General features: G+C 35.4%; 1 protein-coding gene across 1 annotated transcript in view; it reads right to left on the bottom strand.

The window, feature by feature from the left end:
- Window positions 1–18,081, bottom strand: part of LOC122896689 (interleukin-1 receptor accessory protein-like 1) — a 320,014-nt gene extending 301,933 nt beyond the window's left edge. Inside the window, exons 1-2 of the mRNA XM_044234749.1 lie at window positions 17,910–18,081; window positions 12,963–13,116 (exon numbers count right to left, since the gene is read on the bottom strand). Of these exons, the coding sequence (XP_044090684.1) occupies window positions 12,963–13,116; window positions 17,910–18,080 (325 nt within the window). The 5' untranslated portion in view covers window position 18,081. The remainder of the gene's footprint in view (window positions 1–12,962; window positions 13,117–17,909) is intronic.
- Between the last annotated feature and the right edge of the window lie 8,137 nt (window positions 18,082–26,218).

Here is a 26,218-nt window from a genome sequence, read left to right on the forward strand (position 1 = left end):
CAGAGGCTTTAACCCTCTGAGCCACCCAGGCGCCGCACCCCCCACCAAGATGTACTTTTTGAGAGCATATTTTCAACCTCTGGTTGATTGGGAAGTAGTTTAAATATATTGCTACATTAACTCTGTTAAAAATGTTACACCAAGTATAAAAATGCTATTAAAACCATCACCTTGTAGCAACCACTTCATTCTTTTTGCTTTTTTCAAGTCAGTTTTGTTTTCTTCACTTCTTCACTGTTCTTGCTAATGCCTGCATTTTATTGGTAATTTTTTTTCCTGATCTAACATTTTCACAATCTGTTTTCTTACCATTACTGAAATTCAATGATTTAGCCCTAGAAATTAAGTGGCTTTTCAAGAGGTCTGACTCATTTTAAATTTTTTGATGGAAATATGGTGTTATTTTGTTTTCAATCTTTAAGAATTACAGAAAAATGTTTTGCCAGAAGGAAAAAAATATTAACGAGACGAAAGTGAATATCATATAATTTAATCAATTTTCTTAGAAAAGATCCATACTGTGTGTATTTTTTTCCTTAAATGTAACAAATCCAAAAATAGGTAGCATATTTTTTATCTAAATAGAGAGTATTGTGGAGAGAAAAAGCCAAGCTGGTCTAATTTATTTTGGAAGTAGTAGGTCTTTTGTGGACCAACTCTGGACATGACATCTTTTCCATACCCACAGATAATCTGCAGATTAGTATTAAAGCTATAGTTTGGGGGCGCCTGGGTGGCTCAGTGGGTTAAGCCGCTGCCTTCGGCTCAGGTCATGATCTCAGGGTCCTGGGATCGAGTCCCGCATCGGGCTCTCTGCTCAGCAGGGAGCCTGCTTCCTCCTCTCTCTCTCTCTGCCTGCTTGTGATCTCTCTCTGTCAAATAAATAAATAAAATCTTTAAAGCTATAGTTTGATGATGTGATGGGTATTAAGGAGGGCACGTGTTGTGATGAGCACTGGGTGTTATATACAACTAATGAATCATTGAACACTACTTCAAAAACTAATGATATACTTTATGGTGGCTAACTGAACATAATAAAAAATAATAAAATTCACAGAAGAAAAAATAAAGCTATAATTTGAGTATGAGTTTGAGTTTAGTTTAAGGAATCCTAGAATATGACAGTTTATACAAAAATGAGTATTTTCATATTTTTATTTAGCAATACTGAAGTACAGAAAATTGTTATACTAGTCACAACAGAATTTTATGAATATGAAAACTCATTTTATAATTTTTAAGAAATCATACTGTTTACAAATAGTGGATATCTCCTGTTTATATTCCTTAAACATTTTTTTCCAATTTATTTATTTTTAGAAAAACAGTATTCATTATTTTTTCACCACACCCAGTGCTCCATGCAAACCGTGCCCTCTATAATACCCACCACCTGGTACCCCAACCTCCCACCCCCCCCGCCACTTCAAACCCCTCAGATTGTTTTTCAGAGTCCATAGTCCTTAAACATTTTTCACCTTCTTCTGCCACCTCAACTTTCCTTTGGAGTACTACTCCCCTCTTTCACTCATTTCATTTAGTTGGAGTAAGCCCATTACCCAAAGCATTTCAAACAATATCTAATAAATTTAAAAATATACACGCTTTGAAAAAGCAAATCCACTCTCAGGTTAAAGTCCTACATAAATGCTAACTATTATTGTACAATGAAAAATTTATGTGTGTCTGTTTATGCTTACAAGATGATTATGGCAATATTACTTCCATTAACAAAAAATGAAAACCCCAAATGTCTATCAATAAATTGGGAGATATTCATATAACAGAATACTCTTTATAAAAGTAATGAATAAATGTCAGATAAATGAAGTAACATGGATGACTTTTCAAAAAATTTTTAAAAGTTTTTATTTTAATTCCAGTTAGTTAACATATAGCATTATATAAATTTTAAATGTACAATGTAGTAAGTCAACAGTTTCCTACATTACCCTGTGCTCATCATGACAAGTGCACTCCTTAATTTGTATCACCTATTTAGCTCATCCTCCTCCTAGCTCCCCTCTAGTAATCAGTTTGTTCTCTATAATTATGAGTCTGGGGCGCCTGGGTGGCTTAGTCAGTTAAGCATCTGCCTTGGGCTCAGGTCATGATCCTGGGGTCTTAGGATTGAGTCCCTCACTGGGCTCCCTGCTCAGCAGGGACTCTGCTTCTCCCTCTCTCTCTCCCCCTGCTTGTGTTCTCTCAGATCAACAAACAAAATATTTTTTAAAAATCTGTTTCTTGCTTTGACTCTCTCTCTCCTCCCTATTTCTTCCCTTTGCTTTTTTTTTTGCTTGTTTCTTAATTTCACATACAAATGAAATCATATGGTATTTGTTTTTCTCTAAGTTATTTTGCTTAGCATTACACTTTTTAGCTCCATCCATATCAATGTAAATGGCAGGATTTCATTCTTTTTTATAGTTGAATAATAGTTTTTATAGTTGAATAATACTCTACTGTGTATATATATATATATATATATATATATATATAATCACATATTTCTCCATTCCTCAAGTGAGGGACAGTTAGGCTGCTTCCATAATTTGGCTATTGTAAATAATGCTGCTATAAACATAGGGGTTCATGTATCCCTTTGAAATAGTTTTCTTGTATTCTTTGGGTAAATAGCTGGTAGTGGGGCTGCATGGGGATGGATTTTTAAAACAAAAGCTGAAGTTGAAAAAGCCAAACACAATAGAATATACAATGTGTAGGCCCAAATATAAGTTTCAAAAACAAATAAAATTTTAGGTATATTGTTTAGGCATGCACTATTAGCTAGGATAGCTTAAAAGACAAGAAAACAAATATCCTAAAAATCACAATGACACTAACATAATCAGTGCCATGAAAGAAAGGGTTTATATTTATACTATACAGAGGACTTCTGGGATGCCTGTAAGTTTCAGTTTCTTCACCTAGGTGGGTTCATTTGATAGCATGCTAATTAGCTAGCTGCATGTTTGTATTTTGTGTACTTAGTTATATTGCACTAATAAAGAAAAAAAAGTGAAGAAAGCTGGACTGGATTCTGGATTTTTTAGTAAGATAAAAAAAAACTGTACATAAGCACAAGTAAATGATATATTTAAAAAAGTAGAAAAATGGGGCGCCTGGGTGGCTCAGTGGGTTAAGCTGCTGCCTTCGGCTCAGGTCATGATATCAGGGTCCTGGGATCGAACCCCGCATCGGGCTCTCTGCTCAGCAGGGAGCCTGCTTCCTCCTCTCTCTCTGCCTGCCTCTCTGCCTGCTTGTCATCTCTCTCTGTCAAATAAATAAATAAAATCTTAAAAAAAAAGTAGAAAAGTACATAATAGAATGTATACAGCTTCATATAGGGTCTTTTGCATATTATATTTCAAATAATGATTGAAATCAAAACAGACATTTTTTAAAAAAAAAGAGGTATTTTCCAACAAAGACTTACTCATTTTTGTCCAGAAAAAGTAGCTAATATATGGTATATGGAATCAAGAATAAAATAAACCTTAGATAGACTTCACGACATGTTAAAAGCTATTAATGAAGAAATCTTAGTAGAAAAATTCAGTCCTTTATTTTTATCTTTAAGCTTCTACATATAAATAGCTTGTAGCTATCACTCTCATTATTACAACAAGAAAAAGCTGGGGAAAAAAACTGGAAACCAAAAAACTCTTCTTGAAACTCTGAAACAACTGAAGTTTCAGAGCAAACAAACATCACCAAATTTGGAAAAACAGGTGAATCAAGAAAATCACATAAATAAAAAGATTATTATTTGGAGCAGCAGACACTGGAGCCATGAACTCCATCAACAACCGTCAGAACTAAACTCAGATAGATAATGATGTAGATAATGACATTTTCATACAGGGAATTTAAAATAACTATGTTTAATATGCTAAGTGCTCCAATGGAAAAATAGATAACATGAGAAAACAGATGGGTAATATAAAGACAGAGATGGAAATTCTAAATAAGAATCAAAAGGAAATGCTAGGAATTAAAACACTGTAATACAAATGAAGAATTCTTTTAATTCTTTTAATTATCATATGGTTTTGTTTATTTGTAGAGCACAAGGAATAACAGGGAGGACATGGGGAGATGGAGAGGAGAAGTGAGTTGGGGGAAATCGGAGGGGGAGACAAACCATGAGAGACTGTGGACTCAGAAACAAACTGAGGGTTTTGGAGGGGAGGGGGGTGGGGGGTTAGGTGAGCCTGGTGGTGGGTTTTAAGGAGGGCATGGAGCAGTGGGTGTGATGCATAAACAATGAATTTTGGAACACTGAAAAAAAACATGTAAGTAAAGAGAGTGAAGTGGAATATTTAAGGTAGTGGGGAAAAAGCAATCTAGAATCTGAGTAAAATTTTCCTTCAAAAGTGAAAGAGAAATAAAGGCATTCTTTGAAAAACAAAAACGGGAAAACTCACCACCACCACCAAACCTTCATTGCAGGAGATGTTAAAACAACTCACTCAGGCAGAAGGAAAATATATAGGTTAGGAACTTGGATCTACATAAAGAAAATAAGAGTGTCAGAAGGAATAAATGACAGTAAAATAAGATATCTTATTTATCTCGCTATAAGTTGATCTGTAACTATTTAAAACAAGAACAATAATTTATTGAGTGATTATAGCATATAAATACATGAAATAAATGACGACAATGTTATAAAGGATAAGAGGGAGGAACTGGGAATATTCTGTAATAAGATACCTGTAGTACATACAAAGTTATAGAATATTTTTTAAAGGATTTTATTTATTTATTTGACAGAGAGAGAGAGGGAGTACAAACAACAGGAGTGGAAGAGGGAGAAGCATTCCTCCCCCTGAGCAAGGAGCTCCATGCTGCTGATCCCAGGACCCTGGGATTATGACCTGTGCTGAAGGCAGTCGTTTAACGACTGAGCCACACAGATGTTCCATTGTAGAGTATTTTTTGATAACAGTCTAAGACTGGTTAAAATTACATATTGGGATATCCAAGGCAACCTCTGAAAGTAATTTTTATAGTAAAATTGACATTAATAAAGGAGAGATAAAATGAAACCATACAAAATGTTCAATTAAAACCAGAGAAAGCAGAAAAGATAGGGGAAAAGAAACATAGAATAAGTTCAGCAAATTGAAAACACAGACAAACAATGACATACATTAATCCAACAATTTTAATAATCACCTTATATGTAAGAATCCAAATACACCAGTTAAAAAAAAGAGAATGCCAAAGTGGAAAATAAAAATAAAAATCCAACTGTACATTGTCTACAAGAAACCTACTTTAAATATAAAGAGCTAATAGGTTAAAATTGAAATGAAGAGATAAACTGTGCAAATACTAATCACAAGAAAGCTAGGTATACCCATTTCAGACAAAGCCAACTTCAGAACAGGCCAAATAATCATCAACAGAGACATTACATAGTGACAAAAAGATCGATTCTCCAAGTAGACATGACAATCCTAAACACACATGCTCTTAAGAGCAGAGCATCAAAATTATGAGGCAAAAGCCTTTAGAATTGAAAGAATAAACAGATAAATTCATTACCATAGTTGGGGATTTTAACACTTTACTTTCAGTAATTGAGATATCAAATAAGTAGAAAATCAAAGATATAGTTGACTTTAATAACACTATACATAAACTTGCTTTAATTGATATTTATAGAATATTCAATTCAACAATAGCAAAATATGCATTCTTCTTATGCATTCATGAGACACCAAGAAAAATCATATGCTCCATCATAACATATACTTTAACAAATTTTTTAAAAATTTGATTTATTTGATAGAAATCACATAAAATATGTGCTCAAATCACAATGGAAATAAACTAGAAATCAGTGACAAAAAAATCCTTGAGAAAATCGCCAAATTTTTAGAAATTAATACATTTCTAAATAACGCATGGATCAAAGAAGATTTTTCAACAGAAATTAACAATTATTTTGTACTAATGAAAAGGGAACTTGTGAAAATTTGTGGGACACAGCAAAATAGTGTTTAGAAGAAATGTGTAGAATTAAGTTTGTATACAAGAATTCAAAAAAGAAAAGAAGAAAACTGAAATAAAAATCTAAACCTATGTTCTTTGAAAATCATTGTTAAGAAAATCAAGACAAGCTACAGACTGGGAGAAAATATTTGCAAGACATATATCTAATTAAGTACTTATATCAAAAATATACAAAGATATATCTAATTAAGTACTTATATCAAAAATATACAAAGAAAAAAAATATACAAAGAATTCTTAAAACTGAGCACTAAAAATGCAAACATCCCAAGGAAAAATGGTTAAAATACCTGAACAGACACTAGACCAAAGAAGATACAAAAAAGGTCAAATAGTCATATAAAAATATGTTCAAAATCATTTATTATTAGGGAATTGGGCATTAAAACAATGATGAATGCCACTACAGATCCACTGGAAAGGTAAAATCCAAACAGCAGCTCCTTACAAAACTAAATATAATCTTTCCATACACTCCAGGAATTACATCCCTAAGCATTTCTTCAGCTAATTTGAAAATATATGTCCACACAAAAACCTTATAAAAATTATATTATAGGCTTTATTTATTATCTCCCAAATATGGAAGCACCCAAGATGTACCATTCAATAGATGAATGGACAAACCATGGTGAAACCAGTGAAAAACTACTGAGTGTTAGAAAGAAATGGGCTATCACTTGTGAGCCCTGAAGGCCTTAACTATACCAAGTGAAATAAGCCATGTAAACAAGGACAAATAGTGCATAATGCCACTTATTTGAGGGACCTAGAATGGTCAGTTTCATAGTTACAGAAGATAGAGTGATGGTTGCCAGAGGCTGGGGGAGGGGCGTGGGTGGGAAGGAACGGAGACTTACTGTTTATTGGGTACAGGGTTTCAGTTTGGAAAGATAAAAAAGTTCTAGAGACAGATGGTGGTGATGGTCCCACAAAAATGAGAATGAACTTAATTCCACTAAACTGTGCACTTAAATATGGCTAAATAGTAAATTTTAATAGCTATTTTTTTTACCACAAAAGCCAAAAGATCCTCTGAGTTCAATATCCAAAATCCTCAATTTGCTGACCTCAAAATTCAGAAACTAGGTTTCTAATCTGTTCCAACCATTAACTTTTGTTTTTCTCATGTTTCCATGGAAATGCCTCTTATTTAACACCTAACTGCTTACACGAAATAGACGTAATTTGGGGAGTTCATCTGCAACACCACCTCCTGAAATAAGACACAACTCTTAAACTGAACTACCCTATTCTCAGGACTAAGACTGGCTCATTAAGGCATGGAGCAACATCCTAACTCAGCTCTGGGACTTTGAAACTTCTCAGGTAAGTTTCAAAGGTGGGAATACGTGGTACCAGGATATGCCACCTCAAAATTTGTCTGTTAGCACTAAGGATTATTTTGAGAAACTGCACACATAGAACCTGTGAAAACAAAGTAGGAGTTACCTTTTTGTATGGGAAATTTACATTTATAAGGGAAATATCCACTGGTAAAGATGTCTCTCTGTACCAAGAAAAGAAGGATAACTCTAAATGTCCAGAAAATCTTGTCATTGGAGAAGTAAGGCACAGACTAAGACTAACTCTTTTTAACCAGGCTTTTCCTGGTAACCTCCTATGAATGCCCCCCATCCAACCTTTTGTTTTTAGCTGAACACGGTATTTGAGGGGGTGGTGTGGGCCATCTCAGGGAGGTATTCAGTTTCTCTGGGTATCTTCCATGTATGCATTAGGTAGTCATGATAATAAATTTCTATTTGTTTTTCTCTTGTTAATCTTTTATTATAGGGACTCTCAGACAAAAACTCAAAGGGGTAGAGGGAAAACTGTTTCTCTACCCCTACAAACTTCAATGTATGAAAAATTTTAAAGACATCAATTAGGAGGATGGAAGATCTCAGTATGGAATGCAGAATGGGATAAAACAACCAAATTATATCACAAATGTGTGACACAGCTGCAATGAAGTGGTTTCAAGGTGGGGGAATTGTGGTGACCTAAGTAACTTTGCAAATGAATATATTCTGTAAGACTCAAGGCAAAATAAATTGTACATAACCATTATACCCTATTTTATAAAGTTGCTTCTCACAGGAGTAGAGGTCATTATATATTATACATTATACATCTATACTGGAAGTGAATGGTTAAGTTAATGAATGAAAGATGGTGGGAAACAGGTTTCTCACTATTAGAGAGGCTATAGAGAAGCAAGGGGAAGAGGCTAGAATGATCCCTATGGTAATATCTATGGTAATATTGAGATATCTCAAGTATGAATTCATGTTTAGTTTAATATAGATATAGATGTTACATATAGTAGCATTTATAGATGTGTAAATACCTGAATTAGTACACACATATCTCCTTACTCTGTCAACTGAGAGGTCTTAGAAGCAAGTATACTCCAGTAGCAATGAGTACCTCTGATGCCCAGATCTTAGTTTCTAGCACTATTCTCCAATAAAAGCAGCAAGGGTTCTTTGGAAAAAATAACTGATTCTAGGACATAAGCAGGAAATACACAAGATAGTCCTGGAACACCTTGTAGGGCCCAAGAATAAGAAAGTGCTTCTCTCTATCTCTCTTTCTTTCTCTCTTACACACACACACAAACACACACACACACATACACACAGTACGTGTATGTCAGAGGGACATGAAGTCCACTAAAAGAGTTCCTAAGGGTCAAAGCTGCAACAATTTGAGCCACAAAAATAAATAATGTGATGTTGGATTATAAACCAAAGTATAAAATAAATACCCAGGAGTCCATACTAATATAGATAAATAAGTGACTAAGTAGATAAATGTGGAGGTAGAGAAAAATTCCAAATAATTTATGTAGATAATTAGCCTTCAGAGAGGTGAGGGCCTAACTCCCCATTCCTTAAATGTGAACTGCAGATCATGACTTCCTTCCAAAGACTGAAGTGTGGAAAGGAGGGGCAGTGACTAACGTTGCAGCAGCAAAAGCTCACTACTGAGGTGATTAAAGTGATTAAAAAAAACCACGTTGCTGCAGGTGATTAAAGGTCGGCATCAGTGGCAATAAATCACACTGAAGGAATGCTAAGTTGTGATTTGACCTCTGTGATCTTCTAAGACCATATAACCTAAGTCTAATAATGAGAAACATATTGAACAAATCACACTTGATGGACAATCTACAATATATATGTCCAGTACTCCTTGAAATTATCAAAATCATCAAAAATGGGAGGAATCAGAAATAGTCACAGCCAAAAAAAGCCTAAAGAGACATGACAATTAAATGTAATGCACTATCCTGGTTGGGTGTCCTAGAACAAAAAAGGACTATTAGGCATAAAACTAAGGAAATCTGAATAGAATATGGACTGTAGTTGATAGTTTGTTGATATTGATTCATTAATGGTAATAAATGTGCCATACTAACATTAGGCATTAATAACAGGGGAAACTGGATGTGGGGTATATGGGATCTCTCTCTACTATCCTTGGAAGTTTTCTGTAAATGTAAAACTGGTCTAAAATAAAACGATTATTAAAAAGAAGACATTCCTCTCACTGAAAGTAGCTCATATTCTTGTGGAAGGACAGGAGCATCAACAGTGACAATGCAATGTGGTAGATGCCACAAAGGATATTACAAAATTCTCCATGTTACAAAGGCACGAAGCACCACATGCCTCCAAACAAAGGGAACATTTTAGCTATTCCTTGAAGGAAGAGTAAGAATCAGCCTTGTGACAATGCACAAGAAAAAGCATTCCAGAAGGAGCACCCCAGGAGTAAGGGCCCAAAGGGAGGATATTTAGAAAACAGTAAAAACTTCACTGTTTAGAGAAGAGGGTGGAGGCTACAGATGATGCTGAAACATCTTAAATTGAAAAAAAAAATAATGTTGAAAGTATACCAACAGTGATGAGCAGGTTTATTATTTTTTCACTGTGATCTGTTTCCTTTTATTTAATTTAAAAAAAATTATATGAGAAAGAGAGGGAGTGAGACAGAGAGAGAGAGAAGATAGAGAAAAAGAGCAGGGGGAGAGGCAGAGGGAGACAGACAAGCAGACTACCCACTCAGCAGGGATCCCAAGACTCTAGGAGCCAAAGTCTGACACTTAACCAACTAAGCCACCCAGTCACCCTTAGTAGTGTTTTCCTAAACCACTACTTCACTTAAGTAGACACACAAACTTTTAGTAAGTGAAGGATCTCCCATAAAAGCTCACAATACTGCCTGCACATTTAGCCAATTTATCTACAAATTTCCTTTTCTCTTCATATATGGAATTATTTATTTTAAAGAAACACATTCTAACACATCTTAAAACATTTATCATCAGCTATTGCACATCCACTGAAATGAAATACCATACCTTGCATAATATTTACATTAAATACAATATGATCATGGTATGCAGAAAATTAAGATTAAAAAATACTAGTTAATTATCATCCAGAGAAATTCCCACCTTTGCAGCTTTAGTAAGATACAATTTGGATTCTAAGAGTTGTTGCCTAAATTGGCTGTGGGCCACATTTATAGTCACACTAGAGCAAGGTTATGAAAAAAGAGATCTTTCTAATAGGCTTGTTAATACTTAAAATGTATTCTAATACATAACATTTTTAATTATTGGTCATGGAGTTCTCCCATTCACCCAAAATTTCATATACGTATGAAACTTAGCTTCATAACTTAGATGCCCAAATTAATGTCACCAAGTAAGGCTGCTTGAATTAGAGAGGTATTCAGGATAATCATTTGAATGAAAATTTTCATTAAAATTTAACACCTACTTCCTCCTAGATAATACAGAATAGTTTTCCCCTCTTTTCAAGTAAAGAAAAAGAGATATTTAAAAGATATTTCTTAAAAAGAAATTAAGTTAGGAAAATATAGTAGCCCTGGGTAGCATTTAGAAGAAAACAACTCTATTATTGGTTATACAAATTAGCCTCATTTAAGTCATTTCATCACTGGGGACCCAGTTTCTAGTCTCTGTAAGATTTTATCATCACCTCTTAATAGATAGTGGTTTATATTTTTAAATATTTTATTTATTTATTTGACAGAGTGAAAGAGACAGCAAGAGAGACACACAACAGTGGGAGAGGGAGAAGCAGGCTTTCCACTGAGCAGGGAGCCCGGTACGGAACTCTGGACTCAATCCCAGAACCCTGAGATCATGACCCGAGATGAAGGCAGAAACTTAATGGCTGAGCCACCCAGGTGCTCCTAGATAGCAGTTTAGTATCCTAATGTTTCTAGAAAAGGAAGAGATGTGCTTACCAAGGATTAGCTTTATATCCCAAAGAATAAAGACTAGAAATATATTCTATATTCTTTATGCAATAGATTTTTTCAATGTATTCTTAAATTCCTTCATCTCTATACCTACTCTTGGAAAAATGTACTTCAGTATAGATTGAAAGCAAAAAATTAATAATAAAAACCTAAATATTTATTGTAAAGAGAACTCAAGTATAAACAGCTATATTTTTCACTGTTTCATGAAAAAGACAGGGAGAGAGTGATAAAGTTTTAAATGTAATTTTCTATACAGAAACCTATAAAACACAGCAAAACTGAAAACCAAACTACTTATAAATACACAAATGCATACTATATGTACACAATGTAAGACTGAATGTATGTTTACTATTTAAATGTATCATATATTGCAAGTGGCAATTATTTACTGGGCCTAATATTTATCAAAGTCATTACCAAAGAGTACCAAATTTTAACTAAATTTTCTTTAGATCAGAATAGTTACAATTCATCAAATAGATTTCTTGAAATTGTAGTTTTTAAATCTAAATATATCATAATTTCCAAGTTTGAAAGAAAGACAATTATTATAAGATGAAGGTGACTACCACGAAACACTTTTCATATATAGGAAAATTATATAAAGTGAATCAATGAACAAATGAAAATCTCTTTGCAGTATATGGTATCCTTTGTCAACTTATTTGTATATATTTTGTAAATATTATTGTGAAAAAAGTCACTTAGAAGAATCTCAGTAAGATGAAAAAAATGTCTCTAACTCCCTAATATTGCTCTTATTTATCCCCTTTTTTCTTCTTGTTACCACTTTTAGAGATTCAAACCATAAAGCAAAAAAAGGGTATGAAAACAATATGTTATAAGACATAAAATGACCATAATGTACCTTTGGATATAATTGGCTACTATACAAACTGATTTCATTCAGCTTATGTTAGTTCATTAGATCCTTGCAAAACTCCTATGAACTATACAAGACAAATTTTACCATCGCCATTTTAAACATGAAGAAACTGATATTGTGAAGGTTGTGCTAAGTCCAGCAAGATCACATGACTAGTGAGCCATAAATTCATGATTATATACAGAGTTCTGAATCTTCTTTTCATGCCCTTCTACCTTAGCAACCAGAGACAGGAATGACACCATTCACTGCATCTCATGCAATTATTCAATTATTACCCCTGCAATTATGTTGTTTTCAAGTTCATGAGAACTCATATGTCAGATTTATAGAAAGAAGAATCAATAAAATAGTAATTTTTCTCATTTGGAGCAAAACAGGAAGACAGAGGTAGATGTCATACATTCTATTTCAACACTTTAGAAAACGTTCCCCAAAATGACAACATTACAAAATATAAGCATAATTTTCTAAAAATGTGAACTCATTATTTCAAGTACTTTCAAAAGCTAACATTTCTATAATTCCCTAAGCATATTTTCTTTAAACTTTCAAATGCATTTCAGCACAAGATGATTTAAAAGCAAGGAGAAATAAATTTAACCTTATAGGAATCCACTCAGCTATTTGATTAAGTACTTTTTTCATTCATAGATTTGAAAAAATCAATGTACAGCACAAAAAGTCAACTTAAAATGGTAGTTTCATTACTTGCAAATGAAATACTGAAGACTATGATTACCTGTAACAGTTAATTCAGTAGTTCGTCTCACAACAAAGCCTCCATATTTTAATTCACAGGTGTAATTTCCGATGTCATCTTCTCTGACTTCTCTTATAAGCAATGTATCTCTTTTGAAGACAATACTTGGCCTCCATGTTTTTGTCCTACATTCCTGCATGAAAAACACAGAATTTCTGTAGTAAGTACAATAACTGAGAAACAGAGAAGAGTGTTTTAAATAAATAACCCCAAAGCCTCTAAATTTATTTTTTTTCAAAGATTTTATGTATTTATTTGATAGAGAGCATGAAAGGAAAGAGATCAGTGGGAGAAGCAGGGAGCCTGATGTGGGACTCGATCCCATGACTCCAGAATCATGACCTGAGCTGAAGGCAGTTGCCTAACCAACTGAGCCACCCAAACGCCCACCCCAAAGCTTCTAAATTTATATTTTAAAGAGCTAAAGAGTTCGAGATTAATTCTAAAAATTTTCATACTTCTCCACATCTCATGGAGATCAGGTACCTCAGTTTGAAAAGAGTTTTTTTTAGTAAGAGTCATTTTTTTTTTAAGAGAGAGCGCGCAGGTGCTTGTGTTGGTGAGGGGCAAAGGAAGAGGGGGAGAGGGGAGAGAGAATCCTAAGGAGGCTTTATATGAGGCTCCACACTGGGCTTAATCTCAGGACCATTAGATCATGACCTGAGCCAAATGCTTAACCAACTGAGCCACTCAGGTGTCCCTAGCAAGAGTCAATTTATTGATTTCTAAGATTAGTGTGTCTAAATCAGATATACATTGATTTCTTACACTGTTGGTGGGAATGCAAGTTGTTGCAGCCAACTTCTTAAGGAATCTTAATGAAGCCAATTTCTTAAGGAATTTCCTTAAGAAGGAGGAATTCCTTAAGAAGGAGATTCCTTAAGAAATTAAAAATAGAGCTATCCTATGACCCCACAATTGCACCACTGGGTATTTATCCCAAAGACACAGATGTAGTGAAAAGAAGGGCCATCTGTACCCCAATGTTCATAGCAACAATGGCCACAGTCACCGAACTGTGGAAAGAACCAAGATGTCCTTCAATAGACGAATGGATAAAGAAGATATGGTCCATATATACAATGGAGTATTTTGCCTCTATCAGAAAGGATGAATACCCAACTTTTGTATCAACATGGATGGGACTGGAAAAGATTATGCTGAATAAAATAAGTCAAGCAGAGAGAGTCAATTATCATATGGTTTCACTTATTTGTGGAGCATAAGGAATAACACAGAAGACACTGGGAGATAGAGAGTGGAAGTGAGTGGGGGGAAATTGGAGGGGGAGACAAACCATGCGAGACTGTGTACTCTGAGAAACCAACTGAGGGTTTTGGAGGGGAGAGGGGTTGGGGTTTGGTGAGTCTGGTAGTAAGTATTATGGAGGGCATGTATCACATGGAGCATTGGGTGTGGTGCATAAACAATGGATTTTGGAACACTGAAAAACTAAAATTAAATAAAAATTTTAAAAAAGATATAAGAAAAAGGACTCTTGTTAAGATTACTCCTAACATCGGGGCGCCTGGGTGGCTCAGTGGGTTAAGCCGCTGCCTTCGGCTCAGGTCATGATCTCAGGGTCCTGGGATCGAGTCCCGCATCGGGCTCTCTGCTCAGCAGGGAGCCTGCTTCCCTCTCTCTCTCTGCCTGCCTCTCCAACTACTTGTGATTTCGCTCTGTCAAATAAATAAATAAATAAAATCTTAAAAAAAAAAAAAAAAAAGATTACTCCTAACATCATTTTTAGAAGCAAATATTCCAAATTTGTTGACTGTGAAATTAACCATCTTGACACTTGATATTGAAAGCATAAAATATAAGATATATTTTTTAGGTATAAAATAGAAAAATTAATTCTGTAGCAGAAAATGTTTCTATTTCAGTATTTAAATCTTTTAATAATACATGTAGAAAAAAAATTCTCTCCCTTTATAGCATGCACATTCTACAATTTGTGAAAGAAATGGCCAACATGTCTTTATGGTCTTTACAGTACCATGAACATCTATTTTCATTGTTGATGGGTCTAACAAATTATGGTCTCTAAATTAAGCTTTAGATTTTAATGACATTGGCTCAGAAGCTTTCTCTTTTTGCCAGAACAGAAGTCTATTTCCTTTAGCCAGATTTGAAATCAATGCCATGAGGATAAAATAGCTTTAAGCCCTCTGACACTGTTCAGAGGTATTATTTCTAAAAAAAAAAATTTGCCAAATCAAATTTTTCCAGACTATTATTTTGATTATGTGGTTCAATGTCTTCATATACATGGAAGAGAGTTATCTGGTTATTTCAGACCAAAAAATACATCATATTAGTTGTATAAACTGTCATAATTGCAAAAGCTTTTTTTATATATATATACACACACATATATATGTATGTACATATATACATACATATATATGTGTACATGTATACATATATGTATACATTATATTATACACAAATGTATATAATTATATATATTTGTGGGAGAATATATATGTATACATATATATGTATATGTATATGTGTATATCTATATGTGTGTATATATGTATATATGTGTACATATATATAGAATGTGTGTATACATATGTATACATGTGTATATATACATATATATACACACATTCTCACATAAATATATATAATGAATACAGAATATATATCATCTTAACTATGGAAAAACATTTGGATTGTTGCAAGGCTTTCAAGTTCCATACATACTGCATTTCGACCCATCACTCCACTAGTGACAGTCTTTATAGCTTAAGTTCACAATGACTGGGTTGATGGTGGAAACATGAGTAAAGGAGCAATGTGAGGCCAGCCATTTTAAATATTGAGAGAGAGAGAGAGTGTGTATGTGTAGAAGAAGACAAATGTACATACGTGACTACTAGAAAAACATCTGTTCTTAGATACTTTGAGTTAAACTCTCCTAATACCTCTTGTCTTTGAGGCAATCATCAGGGTTTGCTAAGAATCTACTTGTGGAAAGCAGCCAAACCACTGAGAATTGGGGTGAGACATACACAATTTTAAAAAGGAGGAAAAGTAAACTTCATCTGTGCAGAAACAGAGATTAGTAGGGCTAATGCTTGAGGGCTGTTTGACAGTGTCTAGGATAGAAATTCAGTGGAAAAGTAGAAAAATATTTCAGTAGTCCCCTTGACATTTTGAATCCTCCATTGCTTGTTATCAAGAATCAAAATTAAGTCTTACTCAGAGAAGGGCATTGATAATTATAGCAAATCCTTTAAAAATTGTTACCCCAAAGATACAGATGTTGTGAAAAGAAGGGCCATCTGTACCCCAATGTTTATAGCAGCAATGGCCACAGTCGCCAAACTATGGAAAGAACCAAGATGCCCTTCAACGGATGAATGGATAAGGAAGATGTGGTCCATATACACTATAGAGTATTATGCCTCCATCAGAAAGGATGAATACCCAACTTTTGTAGCAACATGGACGGGACTGGAAGAGATTATGCTGAGTGAAATAAGTCAAGCAGAGAGAGTCAATTATCATATGGTTTCACTTGTTTGTGGAGCATAAGAAATAGCATGGAGGACAAGGGGCGTTAGAGAGGAGTAGGGAATTTGGGTAAATTGGAAGGGGAGGTGAACCATGAGAGACTATGGACTCTGAAAAACAGTCTGAGGGGTTTGAAGTGGCGGGGGGGTGAGAGGTTGGGGTACCAGGTGGTGGGTATTATAGAGGGCACGGCTTGCATGGAGCACTGGGTGTGGTGAAAAAATAATGAATACTGTTTTTCTGAAAATAAATAAATTGGGAAAAAAAATTGTTAAAGATTTGGGGCACCTGGGTGGCTCAGTGGGTTAAAGCCTTTGCCTTTGGCCCAGGTCATGATCCCAGGGTCCTGGAATCGAGCCCTGAATCGGGCTCTCTGCTCAGCAGGGAGCCTGCTTCCTCCTCTCTCTCTCTCAGCCTGTCTCTCTGCCTACTTGTGATCTCTGTGTGTCAAATAAATAAATAAAATATTTTTAAAAATTGTTAAAGATTTGTTTCTTTTTAAATTTCTCATAATTTTTTAGCATTTTTGTTAATTTCTTTTTTTAAATTTCTCATAAGTTTTGAACTCATGACATAGTGGTATCAGTGGATCTAGTTACTAAGAGGTCATGCTTCCTACATCCCTATTTCTGGGGAGCTGAACAAAGCAAATTTTCTACTAGTACTCTTTAAATCATGGATATACTATTCCAGAAAAATATTCACAGCAGCTATATTGTATTTCTTGATATACTCAATAACAAAAATTTCTTTGATGGTATAAATAAGCTGAAGGGTATGTTCTCATATTAAAATTCAGAAAAAGTCAATTATATGATAGGAAGGACAAGGGTTGGATTATTCTCCTTAAGTCTAAAGTTTCTTTTGTTTTTTGAGAAAAAGTTATCTAGCACTACTTTTATAATGTTATGAATTTCCCTCAGGTTTTTAAAAATATATATGCTTTTATATGAAAAGGACTGGAATATACACAAATGTACTTCCATTAAACAGAACATTTCATAAAGCCATTTTACCATTTTTTCATAGAAGTAAATTAATCCTTTCCTTGTTTGAAAACATTAGGAGTGTTTATATGAAGAGCTCTGAAAGGAATGCTTAATGTATTCTAGTTCTGAATTATCAACCACAGATTATAATGGACTTGAAAGAACAGTATAAATGAGCTATGAACATAAACACAACAGCTTATTGCAGGAATCACCAATACAAATACCAACTGGCATTTATCAAAGATACTGCTTTGAAATCTTATAATGACCAGCACAACCTGCTGTCGTATTTCAGGAAGATAGAGCTTAACTTCATCATACCCATAAAACTTTTTTATCCAACTAGTTCAAGAATAAGATACACATTAATCTATTTATAAGGAATAAAATCATGCACAATACATACCTTATACCATAGGATTTCAGGTTCTCTGGTTGGTAGTAAAAAATCTTCGATGTCACGGCATGAAATTTCCTTGCTTTTGCTAAGTTCAGCTTTGTCAAAGTATTTCATTTTGGAATTGTAGCAGAGTCCGGTGTCATTTTCACCCACTGTCAGCGAGATGGATACTTTCATACAGTAAGTGGAGTTTCTGTAATGAAGCAGAATAAAGAGGTGGTCTGGTGTGAACAAAAAGTAAGTGCCACCAAGCAGTACGTGTACTTCACTAAAAGAGACAGACACAGAGATACAGAGAGAGGCAGAGAGAGAAAGGAGGAGAGGGAGAGAGAAAAGAAAAAAAAAACTCCATTGATTAATTAATGTTAAGGTGTCATGGCTTAGTCCACAGGGCTCTTTTTTGTCAGAAAGCTAAACAATGCTTAGTTCTGCAAAGCCATTTGTGTATTACTCATTTCTTAGAAAACTGTTTCATATTATATACAAGTGTGGTTTGAAAAAATGTTCCATAGGGATTTCTGTATCTAGAAAAGTAGAAAAAAATAAAGGAAGATTTAGGTCAGGAAGTAAGTCAACCTTGGGTTTATGCTAAACTTGGCAAACTCAACAGAGAAGTAGAAAAATGTAATGGATCAATTAAGCATAATGCAAGGAGAAGAATGAGGCTGTTCAATTCTTACAGTAATGGCTGTCTTGATAATTGGAGAGCTTATCGATGAATATGGGAAGAAAACAGTCTAAGATGAAAAAATACTGCAAGTTTTCTTATAAACTGCACTATTTCTGTTTGCTATTTATGTCTCTGGACATTCAGTGAATACTGCTATGGGTCAGGCATGGTGATGTAGGCCGTGAGAATAAAGAGAAGCACAAATATTCAAATTCAAAGTTTTGTTCAGAATGTCTTACTTGGTAAGTGCCCAATGCCTCATTTGTATACTTGGCCATCAAAGTCCTGGAATTGAATTTTTTTTTTAAGATTTCATTTATTTATTTGACAGAGAGAGAGAGAGAGAAATCACAAGTAGGCATAGAGACAGGCGGAGAGGGGGAAGCAGGCTCCCTGCAGAGCAGAGAGCCCAATGCGGGGCTCGATCCCAGGACCCTGGTATCACGACCTGAGCTGAAGGCAGAGGCTTTAACCCACTGAGCCACCCAGGTGACCTTGGAATTGAATTTTACCGCTTACTATTTCTGTAACTTCAGGCAACCCATTTAATCCCTTGGGACCTTAGATGGGCAGTGGGACAACATGTGTCTGAATATTAAATGCGATAGTGAATCAAAATCTGTTTGGCCTGTCACCGGTGCTCAGTAATGGTGGCTCTTCTCACTCCATACTGGTGTATCAAGATCACAGCCCCCAAGCCCTCCTCCTTATTCAGCCAAGATGTTTGACTTTTAAGCAGCTCCTTGATTTAAATTCTTGCTTTTTTTTTTTTTCAAATGACTATACAACATGATGAGAATCACCAGAAAATACTTAGGTTGGTTATGGTATAATAAAAAAATTTAGTTGGTCTTGGATCCTGGCACAGATTTCCTGAAAATCTTAGAAATCACTGAGTTATAGGAGTGTCTTTTGCTATTCAAAGGGAACTCCATTTAATCACCCTTGAGTTTATGTTAACCCTTGGGATGACCTCCCTAGAAAGCCTTGGGATGGGGCTTGTTACCAGAAAGACCAAGTGTGCAGAAGGCTGAAAGTTTTAACTGTATCCACTGACCGTCAGGCAAGGGAGCAGTAATTTCAGGTTAAGTTCTGTAAAAACCATGGAACCAAAAAGATTTGATGAGTTTGGGTTAATGAACACATGGAGTGCTCGGAGGATGGCATGCCTGGAGATGGCACAGAAGTTCTCTGCCTCTTCCTCTACCCTTTGCCACACACATCTCTTTCATCTGACCAAATTATTTCTGTCCTTTGAAATATCCAACAGTAGTAAGTAAACTGTTTTCCTGAGTTGTGTGAGCTGTTCTAGAAAATGATTGAATCCAAGGAGTGGATTGTGAGAACCTCTGATTTATAGTCAGTCTGTCACAACCACAGGTGACAATCTGGACTTGCAATTGGTGTCTGAATATGTGGCAGGGGGCAGTCTTGTGGGATTGAGTCCTTAACCTGTGGGGTGTGATATTATCTCCAAGTAAATAGTATCAGAGTAGATGTGAACTGTAGCGTATCTGGCTGGTGTTGCAAAATTGCTTGGTGTGGGGGGAAAAAAAACACATACCTGATGTGAGAAGTACTGAGAATAGGGAAGAAAAGTAGAGTTTCCCTTTATAGTTATTTATTCAGCTTTATATTGGATAGCAAAGAAAATTGCCACAAAATTCTTATGTAGACTTATTAAATGTGGATGTCTCTACCTTCATATAATAGCCTACAAGCAGATCTAAAATACTTTATAGGTTGGGGGTGTTCAGGTGTCATAGTTGGTTAAGCATCTGACTCTTGATTTCAGCTCTGGTCATGATCTCAGGGTTGTGAAACTGAGCCCATTCTTGGGCTCCACACTGGGTGTGGAACTTGCTTAAGAGTCTCTCTTTCTTGTCCTCTGCCCCTCCCCATGCTCTCTCTCTCTCTCTCTCTCTTCCCCCTTAAAAATAAAATAAAAAAAATTAAAATATTTCAGAGGTGAAACCCTTCACCTTTAAACAAAGTCAATCAGTAAAAAGGTCCTGGAAGAATGTGTTCAGAGATTTTGTTTGAATGATAAAATATATTCCCTGCACTCAGCTCCTCACAATCCAGAAGTGATGCACAATAGCTGAATTTCAATGTGATAAGCACTACAAAGAGCTACTGTGTGCTACCACAGCAGCATCAGAGAAAGAAACAAGACCTCAAAATTTGTGATTCCTGGTTATCTTAAGGAACTAGGAAGAATATGGCAATTTTAACAAAGGCTATTTCAGGAACAGTATACACAAATGCTTGAAGACATTCAACAACTTGATGTGGTTGGAGGAATTGCAAATAATTTAGTGTGGCAGAATTAGTTATAAAGGAACAGCAGGGACTGAGGCTGGAGGTCTGTGCAGAAGCTTGAAAGAGCAGCATGTAAGCCACAGCAGAATGTGGACTTTATACTAGCAAGTGAAAACATTTGGATTTTGGAAAGATGTTTCCGCTCAAAGTGAGAAAAATGATTTGGAGAGAAGAGAGGACTAAGCGCAGTGAGACAATAAGAAATCAACATCATTCATTCAGGAGAAAAATGGCTGCTCCAAAGGCAATGACCATTGATACAGACAGGAGGAATCATGTTCAAATTATATTTAAGATAGGAGCAAAGGAAAGAGAGGTATCCAAGATGATGAAGAACTTCTCTCAGATGAGTATATGAAACATAGAGCCAATCTCTCAGCATGGAAAATACAGAAAAAAGAAACAGCTTTGAGAGAAAAGAAAGTGCTAAATTTTAACTTGAGCTTCACACCCAAGTAGAAAAAATAGCCACTTTGGTTTTGCCAGAAACATTGCTCATGCATTATTTATTAATTTTACACCAGCACAGACTAGAGCATGCTCTTCATGGGTTCATTTTAAGATAATATTTTCAGGAAAAATAATTACCTACGTTAAAGCAATTAACTATCATAGGACACATTCCAATGTGTAGTAAGAAAATATGCACGTTTTAGAACAATCCTGATATTTGTACACATTAGAATTCTTAAAGAACAGACTTTTCTATCGGGTTGCTTGGGGGAGGGGGGTTGGGAGAAGGGGGGTAGGGTTATGGACATTGGGGAGGGTATGTGCTTTTGGGTAAATTGGAAGGGGAGATGAACCATGAGAGACTATGGACTCTGAAAAACAATCTGAGGGGTTTGAAGTGGCGGGGGGGTGGGAGGTTGGGGTACCAGGTTGTGGGTATTATAGAGGGCACAGCTTGCATGGAGCACTGGGTGTGGTGAAAAAATAATGAATACTGTTTTTCTGAAAATAAATAAATTGGAAAAAAAAAAGAACAGACTTTTCTAAGAAGTCAGTCAGTGAATTCTAAATGAACACTCCACACTAATCTATTAAACTCATGAGTCTTGGGTTTTTCTTCTCCTCAATTTATTGGTGTTTTTTTTTCCTATACCCTCTTTTATCAAATGCCAGACATGTTTTATACAGATAGGGTTAAGAGCAAGATCTCTAAAACCCAGCTGTAAGAGGTTCAGATTCTAGCTGGATCACTCATTGCTTTTGAAAATCAGGGAAACTTACTTGACTCCTTGGACTTCCAACTCTTCATGTGTGTAAGGAGAAAATCATAACAAAGAACTCAGAGGCTGGTGTGGGAGTGAAGCATGTTAAAACCTGGAAAGAGCTTAGGACAGGGCCAGTCCTCCAGGAGCACTCAGGAAGTGTTAGAAGTCAATACAGGGCACTGAAGTGCTCCACAGGTTTCTTAGAAGTTTACCACCTCAACATGGACAAGGGTTCTAAACTGGCATGCATGGGAATTATCACAGATTTAAAACTTCATCTTTTACAGGATGACCACATTGTACAACTATAGATTGAGGTGCAGAAATGTGGGTGGTCCAGACAGGAGGGAAGAAAGAAAATGAGGTATAAGAAGGCAACATTTGGGTATTACCTGATTATCTAATAAAGTATGATAAAAAGCCTGTGATCTCACACCAAAGAGTAGTACAGTTATAGTTACCCTATAATCATACCTGCTATGCCTGATACTGCATAGTGCTGAATATCTCTTTCCTACTTGAACAGAATTACCAGTAGCATGATCGTTAAATAGATCTTTTAAAAGCATCACTAAACCCTTGACCTGTCTGTTAATTCTCAGGTCCCTGGGGAAAATAATAACATTGCCATAAAAGTTGGAAATTTTTTCCCACATTATGAAGTGCTGACCTTGATCAACAAGGAATTTGATCAACATTTTAAAAAATTAAGTTATTCTCTGCTTCTCTATATTACATGGTCTACTCTAAAATTCATTGGTCATTTTTAAGGTCATATGCCTTTGCACAGAGATGTTTTGTAAAAATAAGAGCATGCAGTATTTTTAAAGTGTCGCAAATATTTGGGCATGAAAAGACAGCAGATCCGAAGGGTCCATCTGTGCAGACCTGAGCAGAACTCAACTGTCTGGAAGGTGGTTCTCTGGCCGCAAACTTACCCATAGTGTCTAAGCATTGTTGTTAAAAATAAAATGTTAGGAATCAAAAATGTAAGGGTTAGATTGTGGAGATAAAAAAGTCTTAGTTTGTTCAACCTTAAATATTCTTTGTTACTTTATTTCTAATCTTAAAGCCTTCCATTTTTTTCTGTCTTTAATTATTTTCTCTCCGTGCTTATGGTGATGCCTGAAGCTACCCATGTGGCCCCTCTGTCATATCTTATCTTTCTTACACATATCATGCTTAGAGCTACTGGCACTGTATGTGAAATGTGTTTGGATTAGGTTTTCTTTTGAGAAGAGCTCTGGAGGACCTATTGCTTTAACTGTGCTTGAAATCAGCCCTTGTAAAAAGATTACAGGGAGACCACTGAGCAAGCGATAAGACTATAAATGCCAGTTTATTGCCTTCTCATTTGAAATTCTGTTTTCCAAACATTTAACTGGTAAACTGAACTTTATCTACAGTCTTCTGCTAGCTATATATTCAAAATAATTGTCTTTGTCTTTTTTGGTGACAAGTCATTAATATAATTTTGCCATCTCTGTTTTTCTTGCCTACGATTCCTGAAACATTAGAGTTGAGAAGATATCAATGTACGGAATTCTAGTCCAGTATTTCTCTGCTTGAGTTATTCTTGGGCATGAGGACTTTTGAACTTCACAACTAGACAACATGGTCTCCTTCCTGACCTCTTCTTAAGGGAGGAAGAAAGAAGGAGACAGGCAAACAAAACTAAAACCTGCCCCTAAAGAAAACTGAGGCCCAGGATGTGGTTTCAAGGTCACACAAATTACAAATAGTTTCTTCAGGAAATCCTGCCCATCTTATCCCTTTATTTTCCTCAAAACAATCTAAATCTGTAATCATTTATTTCCACTGATATTTGCTGCCTCCCCTCTTAATATGTATTCTCATAGTATATAAAATAAGGGAGTTATCTGTATGCGGTTTGGGTTCTTGGAGGCCTATTTTTTTTAAGCAGGTAAACTGCATACAACATAAACTTAACCATTAATCATTTAAACACGTACAATTAAGTGTCATTCAGTACATTCATAATGCTGTGCAACCTCTATCTAGTGCTATGACATTTTCATCATACCAAAAAGAAACTCATAACTATTAGCAAGTACCCCCTATTTCCCCATTTCCACAGCCTCTAGCAACCATCAGTCTGCTTTATGTCTTCACAGATTTGGTTATTAGGACTATTTCATATAAAGGGAATCACATAGAGTGTGGAGTGTGTGTGTGTGTGTGTGTGTGTGTGTGTGTGTCTGGCTTCTTTCACTTAGCATAATGTGTTCAAGGCTTACCCACATTGTAGTATGCATCTGTACTTCATTCTCTTTTATGACGAATAGCCCAGTGTACAGATATAACAATATAGTTCACGTGTACATGAGCAGATAGACCTTTGAGTTTGTTTCCACATGCTGGACACTGAAAATAATGCTGCTGTGAGCGTTCATGTTAAAGTATTTGTTTGAGTACCTTATTTCAATACTTTTGGAAATATACTTAGGGGTGCAAATGTTGGTCATATGGCTATTCCATGTTTAATTTTCTGACAAACCAAGCACTTCCTTTTTAATCTCTTAAGCTCTTTCTACCCTTCTGAATACCAGTTTCTGCTGGCACAGGGAGACTAAGGCATTAGACAAATGTGTTCACTGACTATTGTGGTGAAATACTTATAAAGCCCAATGATTTTTTAAGTTAAGTGCCTAGTACAGTGCTAGGCATAGAGCAGACACTCTCAATAAATATTTGTGAAATGAGTAAAAAAAATTAATTCTTTGTTAAGGTCTATATAGTTCTGATTACACTTCTTTGCTCAATCCCTTTAAACAACTCTCATCTACACCTTTCCAAATGAGTTTTTATCCCTTTTTGTTTTATGTTTCTCTGAAATAGCACACATTTCTTGATAGTGGATGCAGCAAGAAAATGTGTCTTTCAGGTCCAGCAAAAAATTAAAATGAAGCTGTAAAGATTTCCTTGCATTCAATAGCTATCTGCAATCACCTGATTATATCATTCTCTCATCATGTATGCAACAGACTTTCTTCTAACTGTAGTTGATCTTCTTGATTTGAAAGATAATAAAAAGGGAAAATAAATATATGAGCCACATTTGGGTCAGTTGTAAATCACTTTTTTTCTCACCAAGGATAACCCAGAAAGCTTTTTTCTACAGTGAGCATAATAGTGCTTATGTTATTAAGTCTTCCTCCTAGGCTGTTGTAGAGAAGAGGTGACTGAGGATCCAGACGTTGAGCTAATCCGACACCTTACCTCCTCACTTTACAATGAAATTCCAGGGAAAGTTATAACAGAGTAAAATAAAATCTCTATTAATCTTTAAAGAAGACAGAGAACTACCAGAGATTGTTGTAATTTTACCCATTCATGAAGACATTTTTCAGAGTTAGATTAATAACATATAAACATATGAAAACATGATCTCCCCCTGCTGTATAGAAACTAAATATAGACAAGGTCAGGAAACAGAACTTTTAATCAGTGGGGTTTCTTTCTTTCTTTCTTTCTTTTGCAAATACTTCTTTAAATATTTTCTAGATGTCATAGCAGCATATACATTATTCAGTTTTACTTTGTAGGTCAATATATTTGTATTCAGAGATACAGAAGAACACTATATCATTCTTAAAGGGTTTATCCAACAAGAAGATCTAAAAATTGTAAATATCTACACCCCCAACATGGGAGCAGTCAACTACATAAGCTAACTGTTAATCAAAATAAAGAGACATACTGATAATAATACATTAATTGTAGGGGACCTTAACGCTCTGCTCTCAGCAACAGACAGATCATCTGAGCAGAAATCTACAAAGAAACAAGAGCTTTGAATGACACACTGGACCAGATGGACCTCACAGATATACACAGAACATTTCACCCTAAAACAACAAAACACTCATTCTTCTCAAATGCACATGGAACTTTCTCCAGAATAGACCACATACTGGGTCACAAATCAGGTCTCAACTTATACCAAAAGACTGAGATTATTCCCTGCATATTCTCAGACCACAATGCTTTGAAACTGGAACTCAATCATGAGAGAAAGTTTGGAAGAAATTCAAACACTTGGAAGTGAAGACCACCCTGTTCAACAATGTTTGGATCAACCAGGA

Source organism: Neovison vison, chromosome X (genome assembly GCF_020171115.1).
Source record: "Neovison vison isolate M4711 chromosome X, ASM_NN_V1, whole genome shotgun sequence".
In the NCBI taxonomy this organism is placed as follows: Eukaryota; Metazoa; Chordata; class Mammalia; order Carnivora; family Mustelidae; genus Neogale; species Neogale vison.